Source organism: Lactuca serriola, chromosome 4, assembly GCF_051521515.1.
Source record: "Lactuca serriola cultivar US96UC23 chromosome 4, Lser_US96UC23_V15, whole genome shotgun sequence".
In the NCBI taxonomy this organism is placed as follows: Eukaryota; Viridiplantae; Streptophyta; class Magnoliopsida; order Asterales; family Asteraceae; genus Lactuca; species Lactuca serriola.
The window spans coordinates 108,443,022-108,453,640 of NC_136411.1; the positions used below are offsets into that span (position 1 = coordinate 108,443,022).

Below are 10,619 nucleotides of genomic sequence, written 5' to 3' on the forward strand. Positions count from 1 at the left end.
ATGGTGGAGGAAAAGAAGGTGGAAGAGAAAGAAGCAAAGATCACACCACCACCTTTTCCATCAAGATTGAGCAGCAACAAAAAAGAGAAAGAAGATAGTAAAATCATGGCAATGTTCCGGAAAGTTGAAGTCAACATCCCTCTCTTAGACGTGATCAAACAGGTACCTAGATATGCTAAGTTCCTTAAGGAACTTTGCACATCTAAAAAGAAGTTGCGAGGTAATGAGACAGTGAAAGTAAGTGAAAATGTTTCTGTAGTTTTGCAGAAAAGGATGCCCCCAAAGTGCAAGGATCCAGGTGTTTTCACCGTTCCTTGCAAATTGGGAAACTTGTATGTCCCCTGTGCTATGTTAGATTTAGGAGCTTCAATTAATGGTTTACCATATTCTGTTTATAAATCTATTGACATAGGCACTTTAACAAAAACAAGGGTGATCATCCAACTTGCAGAGCGTTCTATAGTACACCCAAAAGGTGTATTAGAGGTTGTTTTGGTGCAAGTTAATGAGCTTGTCTTTCCTGCAGATTTTTATGTGCTTGATATGGGAGATGATGACCATCCATCCTCGAGTTCCATACTTTTAGTTAGACCGTTCTTGAAAACAGCAAGAACAAAAATTGATGACTACAATGGTACATTGTCCATGGAATTCGATGGGGAGGTCATCAACTTCATTATCTATGAAGCAATGAGGTACCCAAGTGATGTTCATTGCATAAATTTTGTTGATATAATCCAACCTTTTACTGAAAAGTGTTTTGAGTTGACTAACCATGGTTTGTTGGAGTTAGTTTTGAGCAGGAATTTTGATAACAATTCAGTTAAAGAGATTGCAGAAAATTTCAAGTTAGATGAAGAGTTGCTGGAAATTGTGGAGAGCATGGAAGAAAAGAAGAAAATGAGGTATGATAATAGCAATGTGAAATTGCCCATTTCTAACACAAAACTTCTTCCATCCGTTGTGTAGGCACCTAAGCTAGAATTGAAGACTCTTCCAGATCATTTGAAGTATGCATACCTTGGGGAAGAGAAGACTTTGCCTGTCATTATCTCCAACAAGCTGTCCATTGCAGAAGAAGATGAGTTGGTGACTTTGTTGAAAAAGTATAAGAAAGCTATTGGGTGGACAATCGCTGACATAAAAGGGTTGAGCCCTTCCTTGTGCATGCATAAGATCCTCATGGAGGATGACTTCAAACCAACTCGAGAGGCACATAGAAGATTGAATCCACCCATGATGGAGGTGGTAAAGAAAGAAATCATGAAGCTTTTGGATGCAGGTATGATCTACCCTATCTCAGATAGTAAATGGGTGAGCCCCGTTCAGGTAGTCCTGAAAAAAGTCGGGGTCACAATTTTCAAGAATTCTGAGGGAGATTTGGTGCCAACCCGTGTGCAAAATGGGTGGAGGGTTTGTATTGACTATAGAAAGTTGAATGCCTCAACGAGAAAAGACCATTTCCCTTGCCATTTATTGACCAAATGCTAGAGATATTGGCGGGTAAATCTCATTACTGTTGTTTGGATGGTTTCTCGAGTTTTCATCAAATTTTGGTAGCCCCGGAAGACTAAGAGAAAACCACCTTCACTTGTCCCTTTGGCACATTTGCCTATAGGCGTATGCCTTTTGGTCTATGCAATGCACCCACAACATTTCAGAGATGCATGGTGAGCATTTTTTCTGAATATGTTGAAAACATCATTGAAGTTTTCATGGATGACTTCACAGTCTATGGAAACTCCTTTGATGAATGTTTGAGCAATCTAACAAAAATTTTGCAAAGGTGCATTGACACAGATCTTGTGCTTAACTATGAAAAATGCCATTTCATGGTGGACAAAGGATTGATTCTAGGTCATATTGTGTCCCGAAAAGGCTTGGAAGTTGACAAAGACAAGATAGATGTTATCAAAAGTCTTCCTTACCCGACAAATGTTCGGTAAGTTCGTTCGTTTCTTGGCCATGCAGGTTTCTATCAGCGGTTCATTAAAGATTTTTTAAAGATTACAGTGCCGATGTGTCAACTACTCCAAAAAGATGCCGAATTTGAGTTCACTCAGCCATGCAAGGATGCTTTTGATCGTTTGAAGGATTTACTCACCTCCGCCCCAATCATCAAACCACCTAATTGGGATCTCCCGTTTGAAATCATGTGTGACGCGATCAACGCGGCTGTAGGGGCGGTATTGGGTCAAAAGGTGGATCGAGCACACCATGTCATCTACTATGCATCAAAGACCCTTGATAGTGCATAAAGCAACTACACCACAATAGAAAAAGAGTTGCTTGCTATTGTTTTTGCACTAGAGAAGTTCCGAAAATACCTCCTTGGAGCTAAAGTGATCATATGCTCGGACCATGCAGCCATAAAGCACTTACTTACCAAGAAAGATTCGAAGTCGAGGTTAATACGGTGGATGCTGCTTTTGCAAGAGTTCAATATTGAGATCAAAGATAAGAGCGGGAAAGAGAACCTAGTCGCTGATCATTTGAGCTGAATAGTTCCACCCGAAGATGCGACTCCCATCCATGACACATTCCCGGACGAGCACTTGTTTGCTATCCAAAAACCACCGTGGTATGCGGACATATGCAACTTCATGGTCACAGGAAAGTTCCCACCCGACCTCACGAGGTCACAGAGAGATAAAATCAAGAAAGATGCGAGAAGGTACATTTGGGATGAACCGTACCTTTGGAAACATTGTGCAGATCAGGTAATAAGAAGATGTGTTGAAGAACATGAGGTACAATCTATCCTCAACTTTTGTCATAGTTATGCTTGTGGAGGGCATTTTGGTCCTCAAAGAACTGCCAGGAAAATTTTAGACTGTGGATTTTATTGGCCTCGACTCTTTCATGACTCTTACACTTTTTGTAAAAGTTATGAGAGATGTCAAATGACTGGTTCTTTGAGTTCCCGAAACCAAATGCCCTTGACCCCCATCTTGGTTTGTGAAATATTTGATATATGGGGTATTGATTTTATGGGTCCTTTTCCTTCATCCTTTGGGAATTTATACATCCTTTTGGTTGTTTACTATGTTTCCAAATGGGTAGAGGCAAAGGAAACAAGAACTGATGATGCTAAAGTTGTGGTAGATTTTGTCAAGGCTAACATTTTATGTAGGTTTGGAACTACAAAAGCCTTGATCAGTGACAGAGGCACACACTTTTGCAACAAAACTCTTGGATCAGTTCGCAAGAAGTATGGAGTCAAACACCGGGTGTCCACAGCTTATCACCCGCAAACAAATGGACAAGATAAAGTGTCAAACAGAGAAATCAAGTCCATACTTGAGAAAACAGTGAACACAAACCGCAAAGATTGGAATTTGAGATTAGAAGATGCTCTTTGGGCATACTGAACTGCATATAAAACTCCAATTGGGATGTCACCTTATAGACTTGTGTTTGGCAAAGTCTGTCACCTCCCTGTTGAACTCGAGCACAAAGCTTTTTGGGCTGTCAAAAAGCTAAACATGAAGATGGATGAAGCGGGTGTTCATCGAAAGTTAGAGATCCAAGAGTTGGAGGAGATAAGAAATGAAGCATTCGAGAGTTCACACATCTACAAAGACAAGGCCAAAGCATTCCATGATAAGTACCTCTCCCGTAAGACCTTTAAGGTTGGTCAAAAGGTATTACTATATGACTCTCGACTTAAATGGTTTTCTGGTAAGTTACGGTCCCGGTGGGTGGGACCGTTCATTGTTACTAATATATTTGATCATGGTGCAGTTGAGATTAAGAGTAACAAAATTGGAAAAGTATTTAAAGTTAATGGTCACAGGTTAAAGGTCTTCTATGAAGGTTTCCAAGAGAAAGACATGGAAGTTGACAACTTGGAACGCCCGGACTACCTTGAGTGAATCTAAAGGGCAAAGTCGAGCCAAAGACTTGAAACAAGGGCGGCTACCGAGAGGCAACTCGGGAGTATTTCTTTCTATTTTTCTTAATTTTGATTTATTTCATCCGTGTCGCAATGTTTTTGCGTCTTTTCGAGGTTTACATACAAATAATTCTCCTATCTAATAGTCAAAGAGAATTTAGTTTTGAAAAAAAAGAAAGAAAGGGTACAACGCCATATCTAGTACCCAAATCAAGAATTTCAAACGCTCAAATGAAGAAATCTCAACAAATTCCAAAAATGAAGATTGAAGAATCCAAGTTCAAAACTAAGTACAAATCAAAGTTCAATCAAATTAGAAGCCACTTCAAAGTTATATCTGGCGAAAGAAGAACTGTGTGATATGATACTTGTGGCTCTCGAAAAAGTGAAAGCATAGATCTCGGGCTCCTACGGGGGTTGGCCCTTGCTGCTTCGGCGAAAGCTGATTTGGTCGTGCGGGTTCTTAGGGATGCGTCGATCCTGATTCTTACTTATCTAGTCTTTAGACATGAGATCCGGACTATGTTATTTTCGCTCATAAGGCTAATTAAGGTATGGAGTTTCAATAAAACAGGGGTTGGATTATTGGGTTACACCATTTCGAATCTTCCTCACTTTAGGAGTCTGTGATATGTGGAAGGAAGCAGGATGGTCGCCTAGGTATTAGTGATTGGAGCCCCATTGATGTAAAGTCTGATCGTATAAAAAAATACAAAAAAAAAAATTGTGTTTTGAATTTTTCTTTGGTTCAATTTTCTTAAGTATCTTTTTGTACATATGTCATTTTCTTAAGTTCTTTTTATTGCATTCATTCACTATTAATTCCCTTTAAGTCCTTTTAGTTCCTTCCGTTCTTTTGATCTTAGTTTCTTTCTAGTCGCCTATCGTCTTCTCTAGGTTGATTCTCAGTTTTGTTCTTTCTTGAGGACAAGAAAGGTCTAAGCTTGGGGAGGTTTGATAGGTGCATTTTATGCACCTATTTTGCATGTTTATTTCTGTCCTTTTATAACATTCTACTTCACAATTCTTGCATTTTGTTGATTATTAGGGAAATTGCATATTTCATCAAGAATGTCTGGTAGTTCACTATTTTTGATTTATTTTGCAGGCATTATGGATCGTGGAGCTTGGATGCATGGAGCATGAAACTTGGAGCATGGAGCTTTGTAACATGAAGAGAAGATGAACCGGTCATTCCATGGCAGAATACATGTAGACATAACCCGAGTCATTGTTGCATTGTCATCATAGCAAAGGATTACGTTTGAAACACAGTTCTTGTGATCACATTGACACGGGTCGTGTTTGTCTTTTATCATCTCATACTTGAGCAACATGACTCGTGGTGAAGCTAGACTGAAGATGGAGCCAACAGTGAAGATGTATTTGATTTTTAGCGAAAAGCATGGGCCACGCCAAAAACACATGGTCATGACAAATGGCCATGCTAAAAACACATGGGCAAAAGGCATGGCCATGCTAAAAACGCATGGCCTTATGGCAAGTCACGTGAGCTTTAATAAAAGTCAGGAGATATCACCATTTTACAAGAGAACGGTTTTTGGAGCGGTTTTGGGGGATCTTGGGTGATTTTGGGAGAAATCTTGGAGTTTTTGAGAGGTGCTAATCATTGCAAACACTTTGGATTTCATTTTTGTAAGGATTAATCATTCCAATTCCATATTTATTCTTGTTTGATTTGTTCTTAGCATGTGTGGCTAAGAAACCCTAGTTTCTAGTTCTTGTTCAAAACATGTTGATTGCTTGACTTGAAGCATATGATTTGATGTTTGATTTGTGATTCTATTCTAGTGATTATGTTTTTGTTTAAACTAGAATCCTTGAATTTGATTTGTGTTTGATTGGCCACTTTCATGAATTGAATTTTTGTGCAGTTAATTAACTTTTAGGGCACCTAATCGTTCTATTCAGTTAATAATTGGTAACAAGCAATAAGTTTTCTTATTGTAAAACATATATCACATGTTTTCACACTTCCGAGCGTATGAGAAGAAATGAACATTGTTGGGAAGCTTGTACAAAACTTAATGCAGATTTTCAATACAATCTAAGAGCGTGTTTAGGTTGAATTAGTAAAGCTAGGTCTAGTCAAAGATCATGTTTTGGTTAGATAATTTGGCAAGCGAGAGGTATAGAGTGTGTTAATATCTTTCAGTACCAACTTAGAATAGCAATCATGAATTACATCAAGTCATAATCAAGTTGAAAAACAACATTGAGAACTAGAACTAGAAGCACTTTTACAACTTGTTTACAAATCTATTTCATTTTGTGCATGCTTTTAAAGTAGATTGTTATTTAGTTATTTACTTTTGCAAACAAACCCCCTTTGTGACCAAAGTACCTTGTGCAAAAAGGTATAGACTTTTGTCCCGTGTCTCTGTGGTTCGACCCTGCTTGCCTTGTACTAATTTTTAGTGCATTAAAGCAGTGTATCTGGAGTCTATTGCACCCCTATAATTTGTTGGGTTTGACACACCTACCATGGACACATGGCTTGAGTATTCCTAGAATAGCTCTTAGTATTCCCCGTGTACTGAGTACACCCAACGTAAGCGAATGCTGCCAGCCTATAAACATAGCTAATTTTTCCTCATTTCTCCACACCAATCTCATCCATTTCTCTCCCAAACACCCCCAAACCCTCAAGGCTTTTCCCTAGCACCTCCTAGGTGTTAGTAGCGAGTCCCGGAGCGCTAGAAGGCTCCGAGAAGAAGAGCTTTCAGCTCAAAAGTTCTACCAACGTAGAGCCCGGTTCCTCGCTAAACCCCCTTGTAAGTGAGTTATGCCTACCCTACTTTAAGTATAACTTATGATTAAGTTCATTATCGTTATTATGAACCTATAAACAAGATTTATCAGTGATTCCAAGCCGGTATACTAATTGATCTACTTACGTGGATGATGTCTAGGTTGTGATTTAGTGGGGTGCTTAAAGTGGGATTTGCAAATAGTATACTTCGTATACCAAACGGACCCTACCTCCGATATGATCCTACCTGGTTGTTCCTTACTTGATAGATCATGAAGTAGAATTTGAGTTAATGATTAATCTAGACTAATAGTTAGTCGCAATAAATATTAGACTAAAATTTAGTGATAGTAATATTAGGTCTCGTCCACGGAAAAGATAATTGTTAGAAGCGAAGCGTCGTCCGAATTTTGAGTCGTCACTTTAACAAATGAGTGCATAGTTACTTCCATATTACACATAGATACGAAGTATTTAATATTAATACATGTTATATGTGCTTATTATCTATGTTCCTGATATCTTTGCTAGATGAATGATTTACACATGTTTTACTTGATTTAAACTGTATATGTATTTTTATAAATATATTAGGTAAAGATGGGTAGATGAAAGATGATATGGATGATGACAGAAGAAAGATGATATAGATGATGAGAGGTGAAAGATGGTGAGAAGCCTTGACTTAAACGATGATCCAGTCATCTAGCAGAGTATAGATGACATACATGGACTATTCTAGACAGTCCAGTGGAATGCTAGCAGGCTCGCAACCTGTAGGTGTTTGTGAATGATGTGTTTACCAGTGTACTCTAAAAACCCTGGCAGCTATGGGACTTAGTGCCTTATAAATGAATGTTGGCAGCTATGGATTTAGTGCCCTATAGATGAACATTGGTAGCTATGGACTTAGTTCCTAATAGATAACATTGACAACTATGGACTTAGTGTCTGTTAGATTAACCTTGAAAGCGATGGACTTCATGCCTATTCATTAGGAATAAGTATTGAAGAATAGATGATTCTTAGGGTAGATCCTTAAGATTTAAGAAGATAATGAGGATGGGTAATCGGGTTAATTGTTTGACATGAAGTATGTGAAGAAACAAATTAACTATATTATTGTGGGTTGAAAACCCTATGTATTCACACTACTAGAAAAACAGCCTTTTACGACGCTCATTCCGCGTCGTAAAACGCTCAGACGACGCGCAAATGCGCGTCAAGGAACGCCCTGTCATAAAGAGAGACGACGCGCATTTATGACGCACATTTACGACGCGCATTTACGACGCGCAATGCGTATCAACGAAGGCCCTGTCATAAAGGAAGACGACACGCATTTGCATGTCGTAACCTTACGACGCGCGTGTTTATGACACGCATTGCGTATCAAGGAAGCCACTGTCAACAAAGGTCATGTCATAAATGAAGATGACACACATTTTTGCGTATCGTAATTTTATATGTTTTAAAAAAAATATTTTTTCTAGATTTACTAATTTTTGAATTAAATTTTCATTTAATGTCTCTTAATAAATAAAATATCATATACAAAAATACAATTCATTGCACAAAATATAATGTCATACAAATAATCGTGCCATGGAAAGATAAAACAAATCAATAAAAGTTATAACGAAAATTTACAAACTAATTAGATACAAGAAATATGAAAAACTTGAAATCTCTAAGATTAATAATTCTAGCAGAAGCTTCACGTGAGATACATACAGTTGGACCAGTAAGCATGGATGTTCCCGAGTCCACAATAGCAGCAGAAGAACACGTACACGATATCTTTTGCAAGAACGTGCGTGTCCAAAACTACTGTTGAAGGTTGCCATGATAGCTGTTAAGATTTAAGCATAACAAGAAACCAATCAGTGACTATAATAAGCTAGAAAACAAGCAACTAATAAACAAAATAAGCAACTAATTAAGCCAAACTATGACTATGTATTGTTCATACAAGAAAAAGAAGGAAAAAAATGTTGATTTATTGTTGTTCATATAACACTCTCCAGACAACACTTAATTGAAGAAAAGAATAAGGCTAAACTTACAAAGAAAAAGAATTCAGGAAGAAGACAAGTTTGAAAGCATACAAAATAACATTTAGCCAAGCAAGTGTGATCTACTAGTAAACTTGAAAATGTAAAATTCTGAGTAAATGACCTAAATACCCTCAGAATCGTTAATCATAATAACAAGTAACAGAACTTGTAGGAGGCAATGCAGAGGTCTGGCCAGATGGCATAGCATGATAAGCACCATCCATTATGATATAAGGTGAAGCAGCCAAAATCCCCAGCAGCACCAGCCAAAATAGGTAGCCTACAACAAAATTTCACAATTTTAACCATTTAATCACCTAACTATTATTATCTTAAATATTTATTTACTTATATATATTTAAAGTACCATGTCATTTCTGAATTCCCCATTCCATTGGGCTGAGTAACGTAGCCAGGGAACGCCATGCCAACAGCAGGAACTCCAAGCCCACCAGGATGCTGCCCCGCAAATTGCACAACTGCAAATTTAATAACAGATTAGACACCATAAAAATTTAACATTTTTTAATGACCAAATAGCCCTTGGGTTTACCTGGCAAAAATGTTGGAGCACCAGGGAAATTTTGATCACATGGATCCCAAAACATACATACACGATATGACAGATATGATAATATTGGATTAATAAAATATTTAAGAAAACGGAAGGGCAAATTTGTAAATTGTAATTGAACCTTCTCTGTGGATTTAGCTTTGTTCTCGGCTCCTAAAGTTTCAGTGGCGGTGCCTCTTGTTTGGCGCCATATACAAGCTTCATCTAGCGGCTACACAAGCCCTGTTTGTTTCATAACAACACACCATGCTTTTACCTAATATTTATTTTACTAAAGAAAAATAGATACAATGGTGAAGTGAAAGAGCATGTAGATAGAGACAGTTAATTAATTACCGGGTAACAAGCTGAAATGTTGAATATGATCCACGGGAAGTCCCAAGACACCAAAACCACTGTCACATCAGTAGAGCACATGATCAAAAGATTCTCCAAGAAAATAAATCGGCTTATTTGGGGACAAATTTTGATCAATCTTTACACTTTCCTCCACAATTTTAATTAACCCTTCATGCAAATATAGTGGTAAAATGGTCATTTACTCTCTCATTTGGTTCCTTGAAGTTTTAACATAATATAAATACAAGAGAAGATGATAACCATCAAATGGTGTTCGATCATGAGAAGGAATATGCAAGCATTGAACATGAAAAACCCTATCATTGTATAAAATTTAAGCAAACATACACCTATTAAAGATTCTATAAAACAAAATTTTATAAGAAAGAATGTTCAAAGAGAAGATGAAGATCAAATTCAACTCACTTTCCAAGAGGTTTCTTAGGTACAACAAGGCCAGTTCCAGTTCCTTCCAACCGTACACAAAGTATCACATCCAATTAGTAAGTAAATATAAGCATATCTTGCAGGGGTAAAATGGTAATTTGTGTAATTTCATAACCAAACACAAATTACCAGGCAAAATGATTGTTTTCTGTTCCAGAGACTAAATACCCCTATGGAAATTCCTGATTGTAGACAAAGGCTAGGCAGGAGACAAATCTACCATTGAATATAGATGCATGACAAAGTTTATAAACCATGTCAAACTAATTGAGTAGTCAACTTGCACTTCACATCTTCAGAAAAATCCATTGCCATTAATTTCTCCTTAACATCATCAGGTGTGGTCTCAACACCTGAAACACAGGAAAAATAAATAAATCCAATCAGCAAATTAATACTTGCACAATCTTTTTAGAAACAAAGATTATTATTATATCAAAGAGAAAAATTACCATCATTGAAAACACTGGAATTCTTGTATTTACTAACATGCTTGGCCATCTTTTGCAATCAAACTGTTGTTGTTGGTTTGAT

The 10,619-nt window shown here is 37.5% G+C and overlaps 2 protein-coding genes across 2 annotated transcripts; both read left to right on the forward strand.

The window, feature by feature from the left end:
- On the forward strand, nt 1-2,258 carry LOC145098707 (uncharacterized). The gene is made up of 4 exons (XM_079036318.1): nt 1-921; nt 970-1,282; nt 1,711-1,857; nt 1,972-2,258. Exons 1-4 carry the CDS (start codon nt 1-3, stop codon nt 2,256-2,258), a joined length of 1,668 nt encoding a protein of 555 aa, XP_078892444.1.
- A 1,227-nt stretch (nt 2,259-3,485) lies between these two features.
- Nucleotides 3,486-3,875, forward strand: LOC145098708 (uncharacterized). Its single transcript, XM_079036319.1, has 2 exons — nt 3,486-3,681; nt 3,745-3,875. The coding sequence occupies exons 1-2, from the start codon at nt 3,486-3,488 to the stop codon at nt 3,873-3,875; spliced, it is 327 nt and encodes a 108-aa protein (XP_078892445.1).
- The last annotated feature ends 6,744 nt before the right edge of the window (nt 3,876-10,619 follow it).

Bases quoted from the DNA above. Each gene is read 5' to 3' on its own strand.
- LOC145098707 (XM_079036318.1), top strand. From the start codon at position 1: ATGGTGGAGGAAAAGAAGGTGGAAGAGAAAGAAGCAAAGATCACACCA. The intron at 922-969 runs GTGAAATTGCCC...TCCGTTGTGTAG, and splicing joins TGAGGTATGATAATAGCAAT to GCACCTAAGCTAGAATTGAA. The intron at 1,283-1,710 runs GTATGATCTACC...ACATCATTGAAG, and splicing joins CATGAAGCTTTTGGATGCAG to TTTTCATGGATGACTTCACA.
- LOC145098708 (XM_079036319.1), top strand. From the start codon at position 3,486: ATGAAGATGGATGAAGCGGGTGTTCATCGAAAGTTAGAGATCCAAGAG. The intron at 3,682-3,744 runs GTAAGTTACGGT...ATCATGGTGCAG, and splicing joins TCGACTTAAATGGTTTTCTG to TTGAGATTAAGAGTAACAAA.